The sequence below is a fragment of the Rhineura floridana genome, chromosome 2 (assembly GCF_030035675.1).
Source record: "Rhineura floridana isolate rRhiFlo1 chromosome 2, rRhiFlo1.hap2, whole genome shotgun sequence".
Classification (NCBI taxonomy): Eukaryota; Metazoa; Chordata; class Lepidosauria; order Squamata; family Rhineuridae; genus Rhineura; species Rhineura floridana.
This window is the reverse complement of record NC_084481.1, coordinates 78343938-78366866: the sequence shown is the minus strand read 5'-3', so window position 1 is coordinate 78366866 and position 22929 is coordinate 78343938. Positions and strand designations below refer to the sequence as shown.

General features: G+C 43.5%; 2 protein-coding genes across 5 annotated transcripts in view; one reads left to right on the top strand and one right to left on the bottom strand.

Moving 5' to 3' along the window:
• Nucleotides 1–362: 362 nt before the first annotated feature.
• DTX3L (deltex E3 ubiquitin ligase 3L) lies at nt 363–14526 on the bottom strand. Its single transcript, XM_061608988.1, has 5 exons — nt 13962–14526; nt 12639–12886; nt 9438–10994; nt 1813–2030; nt 363–992 (listed from the first exon to the last, which is right to left on the bottom strand). Exons 1-5 carry the CDS (start codon nt 14143–14145, stop codon nt 923–925), a joined length of 2277 nt encoding a protein of 758 aa, XP_061464972.1. The 5' UTR covers nt 14146–14526; the 3' UTR covers nt 363–922.
• Nucleotides 13905–22929, top strand: part of PARP9 (poly(ADP-ribose) polymerase family member 9) — a 23794-nt gene continuing 14769 nt past the window's right edge. Inside the window, exons 1-5 of one of the 4 annotated variants that reach the window (XM_061608985.1) lie at nt 13905–14405; nt 18994–19030; nt 19587–20401; nt 21596–21826; nt 21907–22125. In XM_061608985.1, the coding sequence (XP_061464969.1) occupies nt 19595–20401; nt 21596–21826; nt 21907–22125 (1257 nt within the window). In that variant the 5' untranslated portion in view covers nt 13905–14405; nt 18994–19030; nt 19587–19594. Of the gene's footprint in view, nt 14406–14648; nt 14670–17425; nt 17649–18993; nt 19031–19586; nt 20402–21595; nt 21827–21906; nt 22126–22929 lie in introns of those variants that run through there. The other 3 variants (XM_061608986.1, XM_061608987.1, XM_061608984.1) reach the window with 3 other exon arrangements.

Sequence of the window (22929 nt, the reverse complement as noted above, 5' to 3'; positions counted from 1 at the left end):
GGCGGCAGGCGGTGGAGGACATTCTGTTGCGCAAACAGAAATCCTGGCACTGATGGAACATTCAAGGAGCGCTACGCTAGAACCAACCCTTAAATTTGTTTGTAATGAAACAACAATGATCCAGATTTGAACATAACCTGAACCTGCAGCACTTTTTAAGAAGGTAGTACACCTAAGTGGGACAACTGTATACTTCAGATGATGGCTTTGCACCTACTAAATAACCCTTTTAATAAAGCTAAAGTCCTGTCATAGCCAATTAGCAAAATGTCAGCTTTTCTAGAAAAAGCTCCACATGCACAGCCTTGGAAGGGAGAAATGATGTGCTGCCTGCCTTCACACACAAATGGCCTTTACCAGAATTGGTGCATGAAATATTTATTTACACAAGAACATTTTGTAACAGTTTGCTTTTGTTTAGTTTTGAATCTTCACAATGCAGAGAACGAAGGCAGAGTGTAGAAAGCCGCCTTGTGCAAGTAGTAATCACACAGAGAAAGGTGTTCACATGTGCTTCTACTTGAAGCCAAGACCCACCAATTTCAGCAGAACTTTGAAAATTAAGGTCACCTGTAATTAAGTCTGGGTTCTACGAAATGCACTTAGGACTTCAGCAGGGATGGGAAACCTGTGGCCCTCTAGATGGTGCTGGACTCCAACTCCCATCAGCCCCAACCAGCAAGACCAATGGCCAGGGCTGATGGGAGCTGTACCTCTGGAGGGCCATAGGCTCCCCACCTCCTGCACTACAGCTTTACTTAATAGCCTTTTAACAGAATATAGCATGTTAATCAACAAGTTCTGGAATTAAAGATTTTGCACTAGATAAACAGAAATCAAGTTTCCTTCGGAAAAGCAAAAAAAATTAAACTGAAGAATCTTTGGACTGCTACAGATTGTGGACAGTTGATTGAAAAAATACTCATTCAATTCCTTTTGCCTTCAGTTCTTCTCGAACACGTTTCAGGTAATTTGGATCAGGATAGCCAAAACTAGGAGAAAGAGATTTGTATTACCCAATGAAGTATTACTGTTGTATAGCCTCTTCCATTCAACTACCACGTGCCTATACATTTTAAGTCGTGGAGACAGTGGGCTGACACCATTGTGGCATTTCTCTCTCTCGAAGTAAATAGGACAGTGCAAGTCTGCAGTTACATTGAAGTGAGGACCTTGCCTTTGACAACATCTCTACCATACATTTAAAGTAGCATATAGCACTTTAAGCAGTCATGGCTTCACCCAAGATTCCTGGGAACTGTAGTTTGCTACAGGTGCAGAGTGTTATTAGGAGACCCCTATTCCCCTCACAGAGCTACAATTCTCAGAGTGGTTTCACAGTCAAACCCTCTTCTAAACTGATCAACGCACTGAGTGGTTGAAATTTTTATCTCAGCCATGAACTCACTATATAGCTGAAAGCAAGCTGCTAATCTCTCCGCCTCAGCTCCACTTCTGTGACACAAGGGTTTAGCACAGGACTATATTTCTGTGATAATGCAAAACAAAGAAGTGCTGTGTACATTATAGATATTACTACAGTTTGAGAATGTGGCAAGTTTACAGAGCATGTGATGAACAGACTATGCCTGACCTACTTCATGCCATCTGGATTATGGCAAAATGAACAGTTATGGTGAAGATTGTGAAATGTAAACGATACCACTCACTGTTCAAAACACAAACCCTTCTTCCAAAATTGTTCCTATACTTGACTGACTGAATTCATATACAGAACAGAACTGACACTAGTACAAGATTATACTGAAAAATACATTATTAGCACTTAAAAAAAGACAAAACACAAGTCACCTGTCTGGCCCTCCGAATTTGCTAGTTTTGTGGTGAATGTCATTCCAAGTAACGACATCAGTTACGCCTGTTGTACGTGACTGGCCCACCGTGAAAATCAATTTTTGAGCAAAGGCCTGTTGAAGCAGCTTCAAAATTTCTCTTCCTTCTGGATTATCAGGTAAATATGCTGTCCGACACGTTCCCTGAAATCTTCTTCCTGGGTTTGGATGGTCTGCCTGGAAAGCAAAGGTATTAAAATAGGAAACGTGTTATACTTTACTTTTAAGATGCTCACCAAATGACAGCATAAGAACTACTTCTGCTGGATTTCAAGTGTTTATCTAGCACAAGGGTGGGAAACCTTTTTGGCTCCATAGGCCAGATCCTGATCAGGATTTGTCTCGTGGGCCTAACTGACAGACGGGGGAGGCCGCTCACCTGTCAATCACATGATGTTATTACGACATCACAATTGGTGGGCACAGGTGGGCACCCATCTGCCCAAATCCTCTGTGCTTCCCTTAAGCTTCCACTACTGGTGACTTAAACAGGGAGCGGGGAGACTTAGAAAAGCCTCTTCCAAGTCTCTCTCCCCTCCTTTAAGTCTCTGATCATGAAGAATGGAAAGGGAAACATGGGGAAAACACTTGGAAAAAGCTTTAATATAGCTTCCGCTCTTCTGTTTGAGCAAACAGGAGTGCAGAAGCTGCCTTAAAGACTTTGCAAAAGTATCTTTGAAGTAGTGCACACACGAGCTGCTTCAAAGGATGCTTTTGCACAGGACACCAATTCCTGCTCCACTGGTGAGCGGAGACTAAATCCTGCTGCATTAGCTGTGTATTCCCTGCTGAGAACAGGGTCACACAGCCAAGGCAGGTTTAAACCCTGTCCTCCTGCCCATTAGATGACATTATTAGTGACATCCGCTGATGGGTGTGGTTTACGGAAAATCGCCTCAGGTGCCCATAGGGATAGGTCAAACGTTTCATGTTTCTGATTTAGCTACATAGCTAATAGACCTCTCCATCAATCTGTCTAACCCATTTTAAAGCCATGTATTATTATTATTTATTAGATTTGTTAGACGCCCCTCTGGCAGAGATTAGTCTGCCACTCCGGGCGACGTACAACAAAAACACCAATACAATCCATATGAAAACACAGACAGAAAACATTAAAAGCTTAAAAAGTTAAAAACCCCTAGAATTGCACTCTGACAGCCTAACTCCCCTCCCATGCCTTGTTAAAGAGCCAAGTCTTCAAGGCCTGTCGAAAACACAGCAGGGAGGGGGCCTGGCGGAGGTCAGTTGGCAACGAGTTCCAAAGTGAGGGGGCTACAACGGAGAAAGCTCTTGACCTGGTCCTCACCAATCTAGCTGCCTTTATGGGGGGAATGAGGAGTAGACCATTCGTGGACGACCTTGTTAGCCGGTGCCCTTGGTGAGAGTGAAGGCGTCCCTTTAGGTAGAGTGAGCCAGCTTCAAATAGAGCCTTAAAGGTTACAGCCAGGACCTTAAATTTGGCCCAAGCAGCCACAGGTAACCAGTGCAGCTCCTTGAGGACTGGGGTAATATGCTCTCAGCGGCGGCTGCCATTAATCCAGCAAGCTGCCGCATTCTGCACCAGTTGCAGCTTACGGAACGTTTTCCAGGGAAGACCCACATATAAAGCATTACAATAATCCAACCGAGACAGAACCAAGGCATGAACTACTGAAGGGAGCAGGCGGCTTGGAAGGTAAGGGCGTATCCTACATATGAGGTGAAGTTGATAAAGCGCCGCCTGAGTAACAGCCGCCACCTGCGCTTCCATAGATAACTGGGAGTCAAGAATGACCCCCAAACTCCAGACCTGGTCTCTCAGGGGCAGTTTTACCCCACTGAGCACCAGATCAGTGATCCCCAACCTGTAAAACCAGTACCTCGGTTTTATCAGGATTCAGCCTAAGCTTATTCCTGCTCATCCAATCCCTCACCGACTCCAGACACTTAGATAACATTTCTATCGCCGCCAGTGGGGAAGATTTAAATAAGAGGAAAATCTGTGTGTCGTCTGCATATTGGTGGAATTGCATACCAGATCTCCTAATGATGTCTCCCAGCGGCCTTATATAGATGTTGAATAACATCGGGGAGAAGATGGAGCCCTGTGGCACCCCACAAGTGAGAGGCCAGGGCTCAGAGACCTCCTCTCCCAGCACCACCCTCCGGCATCTTCCCGAGAGAAAGAAATGGAACCACCGTAAAACGGTGCCTCCAACACCTAAACTCTCTAGGCGACCTAACAAGATACCATGGTCAACAGTGTCAAAGGCCGCTGAGAGATCCAAGAGAACGAGGATGGTAAATTCCCCTCTATCCAGTGCCCAATTCCCCTCTATCCAGTGCCCTTCTCGTATCGTCCACCAGAGCTGTTTCTGTCCCGTGTCTGGGTCCGAAACCTGATTGAAATGGGTCAAGGTAACTCACTTCCTCTAAGTACGCTTGTAGTTGGTTCACCACCGCCCGCTCAACCAACTTACCCAGGAATGGCAAATTTGAAACTGGGTGGAAGTTGTTTAAATTCGGGGGGTCTAAGGAGGCCTTTTTCAGAATTGGAGTTATTACTGCCTCCTTAAAGGGAGATGGCAGATGACCTTCTTCAAGAGACGCATTAACCACTGCCTTGACCCCCTCGCCCAGTTTGTAAGCTAATGGTCATCATCACACCTTTTGGTAGTGAATTTGAAAATGTAGTTGTGTTGCACTGAGAAGTAAATTACTGCCAATCAGTGTCATTGGGTGTGATCTTCAGATCTAACAGTGTGTGTGTCAGAAAATTTCTATTTACACCATGCATAATTTCATAAGCCTCCATTAAAGGGATGGGCAATCTGTGGCCCTTGACTTTATTTCATGAACGTGATGGGACAAATGTGAAATGGCAGCAAGAGAGAAGGGAACAGAGTGTTCCCATCTACTCTTAGCTCCAGTCCTTTGACTCCAGCTACACCTACTGCACACACACAGGCAACAGGTGACCCCTGAAGGAATACGGTCCTTGATAGAAGGCTACCAATTCCTGTGTTATCATGTGCCTTTCGACTGCTGCATTGAGAAAGTGGATAGAGAAAAGTTCTTCTCCCTCTCTCATAATCCAGGAACACGTGGACATTCAAAAAAGCTGAATGTTGGAAGATTCAGGACAGACAAAAGGAAGTACTTCTTTACTCAGCGCATAGTTAAACTATGGAATTTGCTCCCACAAGATGCAGTAATGGCCACCAGCTTGGATGGCTTTAAAAGAAGATTAGACAAATTCATGGAGGACAGGGCTATCAATGGCTACTAGCCGTGATGGCTGTGCTCTGCCACCCTAGTCAGAGGCAGCATGCTTCTGAAAACCAGTTGCCGGAAGCCTCAGGAGGGGAGTGTGTTCTTGCACTCGGGTCCTGCTTGCGGGCTTCCCCCAGGCACCTGGTTGGCCACTGTCAGAACAGGATGCTGGACTGATGGGCCACTGGCCTGATCCAGCAGGCTCTTCTTATGTTCTTATTACACAATTGTGGTGTGCTACCCAGATTTGTGGAGAGTTATCCATGCCTTCTGTTTTGAAAACATACTTCTGCTCCAGTCTGAATGTGAACACAGAAGTGTTTGCATTTTTCTCTCCCACACCACTTTTTGTTTGGGATTGGTGCATTAATACTCTGCAGTACCCATGTTGTTGCAGGAGGTGTTGCTGTAGCCAAACATATAAATCAGGGATGAAGAACCTCCAGCCTAAGCGTCAATCGTGGCCTGCCAGGGGTTCCAATTTGGCCCATGAGGCCATTTTGCTTAAACCATGCTCATCTGACAATCAGGTGATGTCAGCCCAATGGGCAGGTGATGTCACCTGATGGGTGGCAGTGGGGGGATCAATCCTGCTTGGTTTGACTGGGCATACTAGGTCCCTGTGGGGAACTAGTGCATATAGCTGATCTTTGCTAAAAGCAAGATTAAACCCCATCCCCACCGGTCAGCTGATGGGTAGGAGATTCAATCCTGCTTGGTTTGGCTGCACACACTAGCTCCCTGCACCACCCCATTTATGCTTCTGCCCCTTTAGCATTCAAGAACACCCCCCCCGTGGTGCTTCACTAGTACAAATGCTGCCTGTGCTTGGAGTAAACTGAAATGTTCTTAGAAGGAGATTAGATATAAGGAGGAGCTTGCTAGCATTCCCATATGCCATCCCAATCCCTCTTCAGTCCCCAAAGTGTTGCACACACTGCTGGCAAGTGATGGGTTGCACCTCACAAGGACTGGGAAGAATGTGTTGGCTACAGCATGGAGAACTTCATCAAGAGGGCTTTAAAATGAATCCTAAAGGGGAGGGGGATTTAACCTTGGAGGTAACAATTGACCAAGGTTTGTGCACAGTAAGAGGAACTGAGGGAACAGTTCTAATGGGGCCCAGTAATAGTCTTCATAAAAATGTAGGAAGGAAGCCAGGCTGCAAAGCACATGGTCTTCGATGTCTTTATACTAATGTCCAGAGTATGGGAACAAACAAGACTAACGTGAACTCTTAATACACAAGGGTAAATACGATTTGAAAGTTATAACTGAAACTTGGTGGGATGACTCCCATGACTGGAATGCAGCAACTGAAGGATAGAACTAGTTTAAAAAGAACAGAAGGAATAAAAAGGGAGGTGGAGTTGCGCTATATGTTAAAAATATATATCCCTGCACAGATATACAGAAGGATGAGCTTGGTAGCTCCACCAAGAGTTTCTGGATTAAACTAAATGGGGCAAGGAATAAAAGGAATATGGTGGTTGGAGTCTACTACCAAACAGTTAATCAAGGAGAAGATGACGATGAAACGTTTGAACAACAAACGCCAATGTTTTAAGGCGGCATGAGGAAACAGTAATGGGGGTCTTCAGTTACCCTGGTATCTGTTGGGAGACAAATTCTGCCAAACATGGCTCCTCCAAGAAATTCCTGACTTGTGTTAGAGATAACTTTCTCCTATAGAAAGTGGAGGAAGCAACAAGAGGATCAGCTATCCTTGACTTGATTCTAATCAACAGAGATGACTTAGTGGATGAAGTGGCACTTACAGGAACTCTGGTGGAAAGTGACAACGTTATATTTGAGTTCTTGATTTTAAAGGAAGCAAAGCTGAGAGTAGCCATATGTGTATCCTGGTCTTCAGGAAGGCCAATTTTAATAAACTCAGAACAATAAGTAAGGTTCCATGGCAAGTGATCCAAATGAGAAAAGAGTTCAAAATGGGTACATTTTTTTAGAAATTCTAAAGGCACAATTGCAAACAATTCCAACGAGGAAAAAAGATGAAAGACTGTAGAAGAAGCCAATGTGTCTTCACAAAAAGCTTAGAGATGATCTGAAAACAAAGAAGGACACATATAGGAAACAGGAAATCGAAGGAAGGCCAGATCACAAAGAGTATAGACAGGGTAGCACAGAATTGCAGGGAATCTAATTGTATCAGGAATCTAAAGCTGAGAATGAGCTGAGATTAGCGAGGGATGCTAAAAGCAACAAAACAGCTTTCTTCAGGGACATCCATAGTAAAAGACAGAGAAAATAGTGGTACAACTACTCAATGAGGATGGCAAAATGATAACAGATGACAAAAAAAAGGCAGAAGTCCTCAATTCCTACTTTGGCTCAGTCTTCTCCCAAAAAAGGGTCTATGACCCTCCCGGGAAACATGAAGTAGAAGGGGCAGGATTGGAGCTTGAGACCGATAGACAAACGGTCAAGGAATACCTAATCACTTTGAGCGAGTTCAATCGGCAGGGCCCAATAAACTGCATCCTAGAGTATTGAAGGAACTGGCTGAAGAACTCTCAGAACCGCTCTCTATTATCTGCGAAATCATGGAGGATGGGTGAAGTGCTGGATGACTGGAGGGAGGGCTAACGTTGTCCCTATCTTCAAAAAGGAGGAACCTGGGAACTACACACCAGTCAGTTTGACATGAATCCCTGGGAAATGTCTGGGGCAGATTATAAAGTAGTCAGTCTGTAAGGACCTTGAAAACTATGCAGTGATTACTAGAAGTCAACATGGATTTAACAAGAACAAATCCTGCCAGACTAATCTTACCTCGTTTTTTGATTAGGTAACCTCCCTGGTAGACTGTGGGAATATGGTCGACATACTATATCTCAACTTCAGCAAAGCTTTTGACAAAGTGTCCCATGATATTCTGATTATCAAGCTAGCTAAATGTGGACTGATAGAACAACTGATAGGATCTGATAATGTGGACTGATAGGATCAGGTGGATCCACAGATGGCTACAGAATTGCACACAAAGAGTGCTTATCAATGGTTCCTTCTCAAGCGGAGGGGAGGTAATGAGCGGGGTACTGCAGGGCTCGGTCCTGGGCCCAGTGCTCTTCAACATTTTTATTAATGACTTGGATGAGGAGGTGCAGGAAATGCTTATCAAATTTGCAGATAAAAACTGGGCTGGATAGCTAATATCCTGAAGGGCACAAAAAAAATTCAAAACAGTCTTGATAGGCTGGAGCATTGGGCTGAAAACAAGAGAATGAAATTTAACAGGGTAAATGCAAACCTCTACACCTAGGAAAAAGAAATCAAATGCAGTTATAAGATGGGAGATACTTGGCTCAGCAGTACTACATGCAAGAAGGATCTTGGAATTATTGTGGATCACAACCTGAATATGAGCCAACAGTATGATGTGGCTGCAAAAAAGGCAAATGTGGCATTAACAGAAGTATAGCTTCCAAATCATGTGAAGTATTAGTTCCCCATACTCTGCACTGGGTAGGCCTCATCTTGAGTACTGCATCCAGTTCTGGACACTGCACTTTAAGAAGGATGCAGACAAACTGGAATAGGTTCAGAGGATGCCAACAAAGATGATCAGGGGACCTGAAACATCCTTGAGAAGACTGAGAGGAGATATGATAGCAGTCTTCAAGTACTTGAAAGGTTGTCACACAGAGGAGGATTTCTTCTCGATGATCCCAGAGTGCAGGACACAGAATAATGGGCTCAAGTTACAGGAAGCCAAATTTTGGCTGAACATCAGGAAAAACATCCTAAAAGTTAGACCAGTTCTACAATGGAACCAACTACTTAGGGAGGTGATGGGCCCTCCAACACTGGAGGCATTCAAGAAGCAGCTGCACAGCCATCTGCTTTAAGTTGGATTCCTGCATTAAGCAGGGGGTTGGACCCGATGGCCTTATAGGCCTCTCTCAACTCTATTATTCTATGACGTTACTTGCTGCACACGGCAAAACAGCTCTGTTGGGGAGCAAACTGGTTTGGGAAAATGGTATGGAGGGAAAGGGGTAATCCAGTCAAAGATGAATTTGCCACTTTTAAAAAAATGTGATATCACCAACATCTCATCTAGTTGTACCCCCTTAAGCTCCACTGATTTCAAGACTTAAGTGTGGATGCCTGATCACATGACAATGCCCTCTGTGCTTTCTTCTTGTAATATCTGGACCTTGGTGAAGAAGTTTAGATCTCCTAGTTTATATATTCCCAACTGAACTCCTATTACAATTTCTCTTTGGTAAAATAAGTAACAAGAATTGATACATGCAAAGATTACCAGTTATGAGGCAAAAATATCACAGCCCTACACAAACTTACAGTTTGGGTACCTTCAGGTATGTGATACCTGATTTCGATAGTACCATACCCTTTATAACCAGGAAGTGATAATCGTGATTTCTGGATGTCCATTTTTGCTGGTGGTTGATTTCCTTCTACCTTCCCATAGGACATATTACACACTGGGCAGACTGGCTTGTATTTCATTGCCGTTTCAATGCACTCGAAACAAAACTCATGCTTGCATTTGGGAAGTACTTTCTTTTGGTGGATTTTATCCATGCAAACGGAGCAAAGTTCCTCTTGCTTGACTCCCATTTCCTTGGAATCCACCTTCTCCTTTGGAGGTGGAGTGTGCATTTTGTGGTCTTCATTTTGCTTCAAGTACGCTCCTTTAGTTTCTCCAACGCTGGAACTCGGAGTGCGTGGACCTATACTTCCTGAAGATGGACCAACATCAATGTTCAGGAACTTCATGATGTCCTTTTCAGTAGAACATACTTTGTCTGGAAGACCCCTTAAAAATAGCTTATCTTTTGTTTTTTGCAGCAATACTCTGGGATTTTCTCTTTGCAACTGTTTCCAAAAATCATCCAATATTTTTCTCTGATCTGCTGACAGTTTCAAGGGGATTACTTTTTCTGTGAGCTGTTCGAAAATCTTCTGATAAACCTGGAGGAAACTTTCATACGCTTGTGAAGTTTGATCTGAGTTTTCATGCGTCATGGGCTTAAAAAGGACACTTGTACTCCGACTGCTGAGATGGTTCTTTTTCTGCATTTCAGTATTGTACTTCTTGTTTATAGTTTCAATTTCTTTAGCTAATTCTGGTTCCAGGAGTCTAAACGTATCAATTTCAATTTCAACACCATTCTTCAGAGAGTGAGCTTCAGGTTTTTTAACCAAGTCTCTTGCCCCTACATCTCCAAAGAACCCTTTAGCGGCTGAAATCTCCCTTGCAGGGCCACGGAGAATCAATGTATTTCCATCCATTTTAACAAGGATACTCTTATACTGGGTGTTTAAAATCTCCTGTGCTCTAGCACACTGGCAGCTGTCAGCGAAAGAAATTCTCTCCTGTTTCAAATCTGCTGTCACTTTCTGAAAAGCCGTGACAAACGTTTGCTGAGCTTTCTCTAGGAGGCTAGGAGCTCCAACTGAAGCAAACCGTAGAGAAGTCAATCCATTTCCACTTTCTTTGCTAGTAATCTTTATGCTGAACTTCTGCTCCAGTTCATCAACTTGTTGCTTGCAAGCCTGGCTGAAATATTCAAAGATAGCTGAAGGAACTTCCATTTCAGACACTTCGTCTACATCATTCCTGCTTCCTTCTTTCCAGTAATCCATGGACATCTCTTCCAAAGGGTTCTGCCCTTTTGGGTGTGAAAATTCAGTGTGGTGGTGGGAGCCTCCAAGGACTTTCTTAAAATGACAGTATAACTTTTCTATGTCGTCATAACCTCCTGACACTTTTTCTATGCCAGAATGGCTTGTGCACAGGTCTATTTTTAAGGTGGGGCACATATTGGTTACCTGCTTTCTCTGCTCTTTTGTGAGCAAATCAGTATTCAAAGTGGCAGATACACTGAGAAATATCTGAAAACAAGAAAGAAAAAAATCAAGCAACTTGAGCCAGTGCACATGTGCCAGCAGCTGGATGTTATTGTAGGTTCAAACCATAAACTCAGAATGACTTTAGGCAAGCTGTTCTCTTTCACCATTAACATATATGCTGTGGTAAACAACCCAGCACCCACATGGGTGCCATGGCACTACAAAGGCCTTCATTAGTACCCCCAGGTACCCCCTTAGACTCTGAGCTTTCATTTAAAAAGTCTCTAGCCCTCGTAGAAATAAAGTTATGAAGCAAAATGTGCAAGCACCCTTCTAAGCGTTTTCTGTGACATGAGCCAGCCTGGCTGCTTCCACCTGTCACTGGTTTTAGCCAATAAGTGCAGTTATACATGTGATTGATAAGCCAGTTGTTTGGACACCATGCACAGGAATCCCTGGGATCCTAAAGAGCTTCTATTTCCCCCTCCCCTTTACTGCATTTTTCCTGCTTCTGTCTTATTTGCTAACAGTTCTTGGAATCTCTATAATTTGCCCTTCCTTTTTTCCCCTTAGCAATCAGAATGCATATTTCCTGTGGTGGGTTTGCCTGAGTATTTCTAGGTACTCCCTAGAAGTCGTTTTCTGCAAATACCACGACACAGTAAGTGTGGGTTGATGTTAGGAACCCCTCCCCAAATGGCAAATGCAAAGTGTGAAAACTTTGCAAAGAGGCTCAGGCATGTCACCTGCTGTGCTGATATACAGGGACTCTTGAAGAATTCACTGTATAGTTGACTCACAGTACACCAGTATACCTGTCTCTTTCCAAGGCAGTCTCTCAGGGCTTATTCCCAGGTAAGTGGGTACAGGATTGGTTTAGGATTGGGATTGGGGAAAACAGGTTTCTTGTGCCTTTAACAACTGCATCTCCACAATCAGGACCAGCAAGGCATACAGCTGTATCCAGCACTAATCATACTCAGAGTAGACCTACTGAAGTTAATGAACATGACTTCCTTTAGTTTCATTAATTTCAATGGGTCTACTTGGAGAAGAACCAACACTGGATAACCTGTAGCTGACTTCCCATGGTAAACATGAGGTTATGCCATGCCTCCCTGGCATCAATTTGTGCCTGGTGCCCACAGTCTCTTTAAAAATTCAGGATGTGCCCACTGGTCCAAAAAGGTTGGCAACCTCTGACATGCACACAGGGCTCCTCCGAACGGCCTTTGCAATGAGCATTCATCTCAATTTGCTTGCACAAAGTTTATGTGGAAGTTAGATTGTTCAATAAAGACCAGAGAGATTCATTTTGATTTGTTTAAGAAGTTGTTATACAACAATGAGCATTCATCCTTATTTGCTTGCAGGGTATGTATACCTTCCCAGTTTATCCTTTTTAATTTGATGTTCTATTGCCTGGTATTTAACAATTCAGTTATCAGCATTATCAAATAAATGGCCACACAATTACAATATACACGAGAAAGCTGTGAGAATCCTAGCTTCCATAAAAAAGTAGTTGCCAAGCAAAAAACTAACCCTATATGATCACTATTGGTGAACTTAATTTTAAAGCGTTAAGTCTCAAAACATGTTGATTCCAGGATTATTCATATTAACATGCATTGAAAGGAGAGGGACTCAACTAAGGAGTTCTGAAGTTCTGGACAAGCGTCTTACCTTTCTGGTAACGCTTTCAAGAAGATCACCAGCATATTTTTTGCCCAGGTTCTTCTTTTCAAAATCATTCTGAAGTGGTAGAGTGCTACAAACAGAAAATAAACTGGCTGCTGAGCTCATCGAGTTATTTGTATGTGACGTTTCTGCCAAGTCCATCATCATCTCAGAGTCTGGCAGGATGCTTAGCTCCAGAGGTGTTGCAGAAACCTCTATGAAATGAGGTTCATGTACCTTCACTCGATTCTTCACTAAATTGATTTAAATAAGAAACAAACATTAGTGCATAGCATGTGTCTATTTTGGGGATGTTCTCACAGCAAGTCTTTTGGCTGAGTATCATCTCTTGTCCCCACATGATGATGAGCTGGAATGCAGCTCACTGGCAGAGTATAGGTCCCAAATTCAGTGCCTGGGATCTCCAGGCAGGGCTAGGAGAGACTCCTAACTGAAATCCTGGACAGCTGCTTCCAATCAGTGTAGACCACACTGAATTAGATGGACTAATGGCCGGAGTCAGGAACATAGGGCCATGGTCTGAAGCTATCTTATACTTAATGTGTATACCAGGAACATTGGCGCAATTTGAAATTGGCTAAGTAGGCTTTTTTCCAGCATGTGTTTTAGTAGCTTCAAAGCATTTTCCACATCAGAAAGCAACATGTACTGAACAACAACATTTGTTTAAGGGTCTTAATTGCCAGTTTTTACCATGGGCAAAACAGCAACCCTATGACACAAATCACTACATTCTAAAGCCTACCTTTGGAAGGGGTAAGGCAACGACCTGGCAGACAAAATATTCTGAGACTTGTCCCTTTTTGAACAAAACAATATGGATGCAAGCGACGCTGGTTAATTTCTAAAACAAGAGGAGGCTACCTGGAGATCAGTCTCGGACTTCAAAAGCCTTCTGTCCCGCCCCCTTTCCCGAAGTAGCCGGCTGCTAGTTGCAGCTACTAGGGGAAAAGGCACTCTGCAGATCTTTGGAATCGAATGATTGATTGATATCCCGCCCTTCCTCCCAGCAGGAGCCCAGGGCGGCAAACAAAAGCACTAAAAACACTTAAAATGTTCACTTCCATTTTCTTTCACTGCAAGGCATTTCAAAGAGGTCCCGGGCCCAAGTACGGCTCTAAACGTGCTTGTTATCGAGAGCTTGGCGAAAGGGGGGATTCTTTCCTTCAGGGCTTTATCACAAAGAGAACAAGGGTTTCGCCTCCCTTTGGATTCTTACAGAGAGTGGGGCAAGCTACAATGGTTTGGAAGCTCCCCTTCCGGAGCCACATACACCGCCCAATAGGGGCCTTGTCAGCCGCCTGTTACCTTCCTCCGACTGGAACTGCACCGCATAAACGCCCCGTTCACGATCCTGAACTCGCACTTGGCACTCGTCGCCCCCGGAGCGCCTCAGGGACTGGAAGTGGATTTGCAGCTTGGACTCCAGCCTTTCGGAGGCCGCGCCTGCAGGAGAGACCTGCACGAAAAGCGGAGGAGGATAGCCGGCCATGTCTACAGTTGTGGAGGCTAAGCACGAACTTTCGCTTTCGATTCTTCGCGACGAAGAAGATCAATAAAAACAGGAAACTCCTGTAGGGTGCGGCGCTCCATGCTGTACAAACAGCGCCGCCTGCTGTTCCTTCCTCAAGAGCGACGGCAACCTGGCCAAGAAATCCGATGTCCTAACGTGCCGGGTAACGGAGGCTGCTACCTTTCCGAGAAGCGTTACCTCTGCTTTTCAAAATCGAGTGACATGAAGCTGCTGAACAGGCGAGGCGCTTCCTACCCACCTACACCCGTTGTAGCTCAAAATGTTGCACTCGTTGATATCTGCTTCCAATAGTCAGCACAAGCACCCCGCTGGCTTGGCTGGGAGGAAATGGTTCCGATTCCCGGGGTGGGGTCAGCTAGACGCTCATTTCCGATTTTAGACGTTTCTCATACAAGATCGCGTATTGTAACTGTTTGCTGATTTAATTACACCTCAAGAATAACTCGAATTAAGGCCCATTCTGGTACTCACTTATTTTAGGAGTAAGCCGCATTGCACTCGGTGGGAATTACTTCTGAGTAGACATGTTCTCCTCCTCTAGGATGCACACCTTAAAGTGGGTGAGAGCAATGCTGTCAGGAGTCTAGACCAAGAGGCTAGATGCCTAGCAGGGCAGAATGGTCAAAGCTGAGACACCAGAATAAGATGCATCCAGACTCAGAAGAAGGCAACCATGAACCACCTCTGAATACCTCTAACCATGAAAATCCTATGAAAAGAGTATCCAGTATGCAACATGATAGCGCTTGAAGATAGCTACTGGGGAAGAACAACGGACAAGTACGAGTAGTGCTGTGACTAATGATGCCACTGGGTCAAAATCAAATGGAACCCTGGAGGCTGATGGGCACAGATGCAGAGTTGTATGATGTACACAATAGGAACATGGAATGTGAGGAGCATGAACCAGGGAAAGTTAGAAATTGTCAAGCAAGAAATGGAACACATCAATGTTACAATACTTGGCGTGAGTGAATTAAAATGTACAGGAATGGAACACTGCTTCCTGACTCCTAACAGAGCAGAGCAAAGGGAGCTGTGTCTGTTGATCTACAGGTGAGGACATATAAGCAAGCCAGCTTTCAGAGAGCAAGCGAACAGGGAGAGCAAACAGGAGTTTGGCAAAGGAGTTCCACAGGGGAAGTCAAGGGGGAGGTCCCTAAAAACCCCACACCCAAACAAATTACTAATTCTCCTTGTACAGCGCACTGCATACCAGTGGGACTGTCAAGTTTACCCTGATGTAGGACAGGACAAAGCACAGGCCACTCCAAAACAAGTAGTTAGAAAGAAACAAAAGGTGGAAGAGAGTATGAACGGGAAGGATTCTCCAGTGGTTGTGACCTGCAAGGTGTGTGCCATGTTTGTTTTCTTGCCTGAGAACAACATGGTGTACACGTGCAACAAGTGCAACGTCATGGTACTGTTGGAAGAAAAGGTGAGAGGGCTGGAACGGCGGGTGGCCACACTGAGGACTATAAGAGAAGATGAAGAGTTCTTAGACAGAACGCTGGAACAACAGCAGCAAAGAGACATGGAGGTGGAGGTGCAACAGCATGTAGTAGCAGAAGAGGAGACTGCTTTGGAGAGGAATAACGAAGTGGAGGAAACTCTGTGGGAAAGGGTGACAGGAGCAGAAGAGCTAGAAGACACCCTTCACCAGTGGAGCTATGGAACCACTTTCAATCACTCGAGGAGGAGACTGGAGGACAGCCTGTGGAGGAAGAATTACAGGAGACCCAGTGCGACAACAAGCAAGAGGCTGAAGCTCAATCAAGCAGGGACAATGAAACCACACCCCACAACAAGAAGAGTACTAGTAATGGGAGACTCCCTACTGTGTAGGATCGAAACCCAAGTATGTTGAGAAGATCCGTGGACTCGCCAAGTATGCTGTCTACCAGGAGGATGGATTAGAGATGTGACAGAAAGGTTGCCATCACTCATCAAGCCCACTGAGGTATCCCTTTCTCCTCATCCATGTGGGAACAAACAATACTGCCAAACGGAGCTATGAAGAAATCACATCAGACTTTGAAGCTCTGGGAAGGAAACTCAAGGACTTTGGGGCCCAGATAGTTTTTTTCATCCATCCTTTCAGTACTTAGAAGAGGAGTAGAAAGGGAAAGAAAAATACTCCATGTGAATGAATGGCTATGAAGGTAGTGCCGACATGAGAGATTTGGATTCTGGGACCACAGGCTATGGTTCCTGGAAGATGGACTGCTGGCAAGTGATGGGTTGCTCACAAGGACTGGGAAGAATGTGTTTGGCCACAGCATGGAGAAGTTCATCAGGAGGGCTTTAAACTGAATCCTAAAGGGGAGGGAGACGTAAACTTGGTGGTAACGACTGATGAAGGCTTATGCACAGTAGTGGGACCGGAGAGATCGGCTCTAATAGGGCCCAGTAACAGCCGTCAGAAAAATGTAATAAGGAAGCCAAGCCATAAATCACATGGTCTTCAATGTCTGTATACTAATGCGCAGAACATGGGAAACAAGCAGGACGAACTTAAACTCTTAATACAGGAGGGCAATTACGACTTGATAGGTATAACTGAAACTTGGTGGGATGACTCCCATGATTGGAATACAGCAATTGAAGAATACAACTTGTTCAAGAAGAACAGAAGGAATAAAAAGGGAGGTGGAGTTGCGCTATATGTTAAAAATATATATCCCTGCACAGAAATACAGGAAGATGAGCTTGGTAGCTCCACCGAGAGTATCTGGATTAAAATGGGGCAAGTAATAAAAGGACACTGACAAGTGTAACTACTGATCAAGTCTGCATTTTATTACAAGTCCGTGTGTCTTTCCTGTGCATTCATCCCTCATGACAGGGTACATGTGACTTAGTGTTTTAATGATTTGTTATTAAAATGTTTACCTGTCTGTATATGCTTTTATTGATCTTTGATGTATTTCGCTTTTACGTTTGTTGTATATCACCCTGAGTGCCTTTGGAGGAAGGGCGGTACATAAATAAATAAATGAATAAATAAATATGCAGCTTGCCTCCTCTTTCCTGTACAACAGCAGAATTGTCATGCACAAAACACCCCCAATGACTATTCCTTTAAATTGGGTTGGGAACCTGTGGCCCTCCAGATGTTCTTAGACTCGTTCCCATCAGCCACTGCCAACATGGCCAGTGGCTAGGGACAGTGGGAACGGTAGACCAGCAACATCTGGAGCGCCACAAGTTCCCAACCCTTGCTTTAAAGGACAAGAAGATTGTGATCTGCAAAGCAGCTTGACAATGGGGTTGAAGTTCCAGCAGGGGTCTCCATAGAAACTAGCCAAGAGGATTCTAAGGGAGGTGGTTGTGACAAAGCAAAGGCAGTGAGTTCCTTGTTACTTACCCTGAGCAAATGAAAAATGGAGAAGCAAAGAAGCAACATCTAGGAGGGGACAAAAAAGAGGAGATTCAAGATGGGGAACATGATGAAATTGTTGGTAAGTCAACAGAAATAAAAGGAGATTGAAGCAGAGATGTTGGCCTGTGTGTCAATCATTGAAGTGGGCTAAGTGGAAGTTACCTCAGAAAAAAAGCAAGGCAATTTTTTGGTTTAACATGAAAGAAACAAGTTTTGCTGAGGCCAAACTAAGGATCAGAATATAAACATAATAAACAAACCAACCAACAACTCCCCAAATGTCCAGTAAAGCCTTCAGCAGCAAATTCCACTTTGGAATTAAATGAGGTTTGATGTTTGCCGGCATATAATGTTCATTGATTTCTCCTCTCATTAGCTTAGGCTGCAGTCCCAACCTCACTTATCTGAGAGTAAGCCCATTTAATTAAATAGCACTTATTTTTGAGTAAATGAGGTTAGAATAGAGTCATCCAACAGCGGGAGTGACCTGTGTGGTCCTGGGATTATGCTCTGACTGCATAATCCATATGAAATATGAGAGCCCCCATCAATATGGGCATTCTGCTAGCTCTTGAAGATACACCTGTTTAGGCAAGCATTCCCCTGAACTTGAACTTCATGATCTAATTGTTTTACTTTCTCTTTTAACAGTTGTAATTGCTATGCTTTTTAATAGGCTTGCTTCTTGTAAATTTTAATTATGGGTATTTTTAATGTTTTCATTTAGTTGTTTTATTGTGTATTTTAATTATGTATGGATTTTATAATTGATTTTATACTCGCAAACCACTTAGAAACCACTTTGGCATGTAAGTGGCATATAAATTTGCTGGAACTAGGCAGGTATGGGGTTTTGTATGGGCATTTCTGCACTATGGGAATCACTGTGCATATCAAATACTGTAAACTTATTATTACGTTACAAAATTAGCAGATGTGGTGTGTATTGATGGTATATCTAATAACATGTAAGGACACATGTGGCCGCAAAAGACATGTGTCACATTCACAGAGCGCAGGATATTCTGTTAAGGCTGCAATCCCATGCACGCTTATAAGGGAGTAAGCTCTCCTCAACTCAGTAGAACTTACTTCAAAGTCAATAAGCATAGGATCATGCCCTTATCTGGCTGCTGATAACTTATATTTACAGGTTTAAACAATTTATGGCTGTATGCCCATGAATACTTAATAGAAATCCCATGGAATTCCTGGGAGTTACTTCAGTGTATTGTGGAGCACAATCCTAAACATATTTACTTGGAAGTAACAGGACTGTTTCTATTAAATCATTTTCACAGAGGGATTTGTTGGATTCAAATAAGGGTTTATGAATGGGAATCACAGTCCATAAACATTAACCTCAGTTCCTGTGGGATATGTGCAGGAGTAATTTTGATTGCATTTTTATATTTTTTTCACAGACTTCCAGTTCCGAGACCGCTCAGAGTGACCATGCAGGTAGATAGTCCTCTTGATGTCTTTTGTTACAGATTACTGATTATGAATATGTTTCTTTCTGCTTTTCAGAAGCAGCAGAGTAAAGCTTATGGGAGGCAGGGATCTAGCCCCTCTCCAGATTCCTATACTGCAGGGATTCTTGTATCTCTGGTCCACCTACTCCACTGGCCCTCCTCCTACGCGAGCTGCACTTGCATGAATTACTGCATACTGTGGAGGACTGGATTACATCCACAGATCCCTTTGTCCACACACACACACCCCAGTAAAACTGGCATAACCACAAGTTCACCATTTGTGATGTGGTGAAGGTATAACTGTTGTTATCCTCCAGCTTAAGTAGTTATTTACCACCTCATCAACTTTTACATTAGGGCCGTTAACTGATCTCCCATCATGTAAATTGAAGTGGCCAACATTTCCATTTATTGGTTAGGCTGGGAGGGCATTCTACAGCTATTATATGCTGGTAAGTAATTTTACTTTTGGGGGAGGGGGGAGATAGTGAAAGCTTAAAATATGTAGAGATTTTATGTACTCTGTTTTATCCCCCTAGAAATCAGTATGCCAGCAGATGAGGAAATGTTATCAATTCCCATCAGTAACAATGTTTATGCAATTCTTAAGAGAAGAGAGAACTACCTATGCAGTCTGCTTGAAAAGAAGTTTGGTTGCATAACTGTCCTAAAGAGCATAAGGAATCCCACTGAAGTGTATAGGAAAAGCCTGAAGGAAGGAATTGATGTTTCTGTCTGGGTAGATGATCTTACAAGGCATGAGGCTGATGCTTTGGTGAACGCAGCCAATGAATACCTGCATCATTTCGGAGGCCTTGCTTTTGCCCTCCTGAAAGTTGGAGGGCCAGAAATTGAAGAGCATTGCAAACATTTCATTGAAAAGAATGGGCCACTCAGTGCTGGCCAAATTGCAGTCACTAGTGGAGGAAGACTCCCCTGTAAGCAAGTCATCCATGCAGTGGGGCCAAGATGGTCAGAAGAGCAGAGGGAGGAGTGTTGCCTTAAGCTTGAAACAGCCATCATCAATATTCTGAAATATGTGAATGCTCCAGAAAACAACATCAAATCCGTGGCCGTTCCTGCATTGAGCTCTGGAATCTTCAACTTCCCACAGGACTTATGCGCTCAAGTGATTGTACGAACGATAAAGAATTTTATTCAGTTAGCCCCGTTATTTGGCTACTTGCAAGAAATCCACCTCGTGAACATTGATGAGACCACAGCTGAAGTCATGAGAAGGGCATGTGAAGAGTTGCTAGGTGGCAATGACGTTGTGCCTCTGATGGCAGCGGACTCCATCACAGTCAATGATCTCTGTCTACAGATAAAAAAAGGGAATATAGCAACACAGCAAGTAGGTCTCTGGTTGCTTACAGGTGATATGAAGGGCATGCATGTGTGAGCGACAGGACGTGAAAGCTCTGAGGGCCAGTTCACACAACTGGCTTTAGCTACTGAATCTATGAGAGATGTGGGGGGGAAGGATTGTCACTATTAATGTTTCTCATTAATTGCATTTTTCAGTGCTTGCAGGCACCAGATGAACAGCAGCATTGTGCATAGTCATAGGCAGTGTCAGGTTTGTTTTTAAAGATGAGTTGATTCCTGCGACTCACAGCCAATATACTCTATGTATGCAGGGTGTATGTTTGTAGACTTCTTCTTGTTTAAAGAAATTATTTCTTGAGCAAGTGAATGCTCTCTGTCCTTTTTTTTGCCCCAGCATGGCAAATCTGTTTAAGACACTGCAGTTGAATGTGTGGGTGTTTTGGCATTCCAAGGAGATATACACCTAAACACACACACACACACCATGGTTCTCTCAGAAATGTACAATAAAAGTTAACAAATCAGAAAAGATTTTAAAATACAAAAGTATAATTTTTAAAAATCACAATAAAATCTAAAACAGCACAGATATTTTTAAAAAAATGACCTTGTCATATGGAGACCTAAAACCATCTCAAAAGAGCTAAGAGCCACACAATGACAATAAACTTCAGCCACAGTACAGTCAAAAGACAAAATGTCAATATCAGTCTATCATAAATGAGATTATGTTAAGATTGATGGAATGTTTTTATTGCTAATGTCAGCTGATGACTTTTTTTTCTGTTAAGTTTGCAAAAAAACTTTTTTAAAAAGAGGATGTTAAAAGAATGTGAAAGGACCTGGAAGAACAGAAAAGTCTTTATTTGGTGCCAAAAAGAGCATCAACATGGGTACCAGACAGGCCTCTCTGGGAGAGCATTCCCTTCGCACCTGAGACTGAGGTGGCACTTGGAGAAAATTCTCCATTGATGATCTTAGGTACAGGTGGGATGAGTCATGCTTGCACTGGGGTAGAGAAAATCACCAGTTCCTTGGCATTCCAAGGTGACCCACACATTCATTTGTAACCTGTTTTCCTTTTCAATTAGGGCTCTGGTTGTGTATTTGAAAGTATTCAAACTATTATCAGAAGAATGACATTTTGAAACCTGACATGTGGAAACCACATGCAGAACCAAAATGAAAGAGTTTAAGATTTTACATCATTCTCTTTCAGGCTGCCATTATTGTAAACTCTGTGACTGTGCAAGGTGATCTCTCCCAAGGAACCATTTCAAGAGCAATTCTGGAAAAGGCTGGTCTAGCAATGCAGGAGCAATTTCTCACCGAATTACAGAGATTTCCACCAGATAGACCTAAGCTCATATTCACAAAAGGGTGCAATATTGACTGCGAGTTTGTGCTCCATGTGGTATGGCCATCTTGCAGTGAAGGCAACGCGCAGGAGGTAATGTCCTTTTCTATCGGCTTTCCACTTCTTTGAATGCGAAAAAAATACCCCGTATAACCACTTTACCCCTCTAACAGGCACTAAAAGTTGCAGTTTCTAAAGGTCTTCTCAAGATTCAGGAGCAGCAGTCCTCATCAGTTTCTTTTCCACCCCTTGGGATTGAAGATTTACACTTGCCAAAAGAGGAAGCAGTAGAGATTTTGATGGACGAAATAATATGCTTTGCAGAGGAACATCCTGGGAAGAAGCCAGTCGTATTCATTGTTGTTCCTCCAGATGACAGTGATGTTTATGAGGTGAGATTCTGAATGTTCATTGCAATAAAAAACCCAGAGATTGGCTATCTTATCTATGCTTTTCTCTCAAACAAATGCATTTTTCTATAATTTAGAACAGCTTTCCACAATCTGGTGCCCTCCAGATATTTTGGATGCTTAACTTCCATCAGCTCCAACCAGTATAACAGTGGCCAAAAATTATGGGAGCTGTTGTCCAATGCATCTGGAGAGTACTAGATCAGTTGATCACTTGCTGCTCTCTTGCCTTGAGGTAGACAAGCTGCTCAGTTCCATTGTCAGCACTGCCCATCATACCCGTTGCTTGGGATTTTACTGCTTCAGGTCTAATCTTGACTGTGGATCTGAAATACACGGTGATGGGTTTTGATTTCTGCAATGGAAAAGGACAGATATTATCAGATGCCAAAGACTTGTAGTGCTTTGTGCGCCCTTTCCTAAAATGGTGCAGTAATGTTTAGGACTGGGCCAAAAAGCAGCAGAGGTATGGAATGTTTTTCAGCACCAAGAGCCATACTGACTCTATCATAAAATGGAGAGCTGCATATAATTTTCATGTACAGAATGGGAATTGGCACCATTTGCATAACACTCAAAAAACATGGTTAACACTATAGCTCATGAGCTGAATCCAGAGTTGCCCTTCTACAAACAGAAGGGCTCCTTCTATTCACAGAAGAGACATGAGACCCAGTGGAGGCTACCACTGGAGGAACAGGGATAAGGCAGTTTTTGCCAATGCACCCTGCAGGCCTAGATAACACCCCCTATACATCTTCTGACCCTTTGGAGCAGCTTTTCAAG

Excerpts from the sequence above, each read along its gene's own strand:
- DTX3L (XM_061608988.1), bottom strand. The coding sequence starts at position 14,145 with ATGGCCGGCTATCCTCCTCCGCTTTTCGTGCAGGTCTCTCCTGCAGGC. Across the intron at positions 12,887-13,961 it reads GCAGTTCCAGTCGGAGGAAG|TGAAGAATCGAGTGAAGGTA; the intron begins GTAACAGGCGGC and ends AAATCAATTTAG. Across the intron at positions 993-1,812 it reads AAATTCGGAGGGCCAGACAG|TTTTGGCTATCCTGATCCAA; the intron begins GTGACTTGTGTT and ends TCTTTCTCCTAG.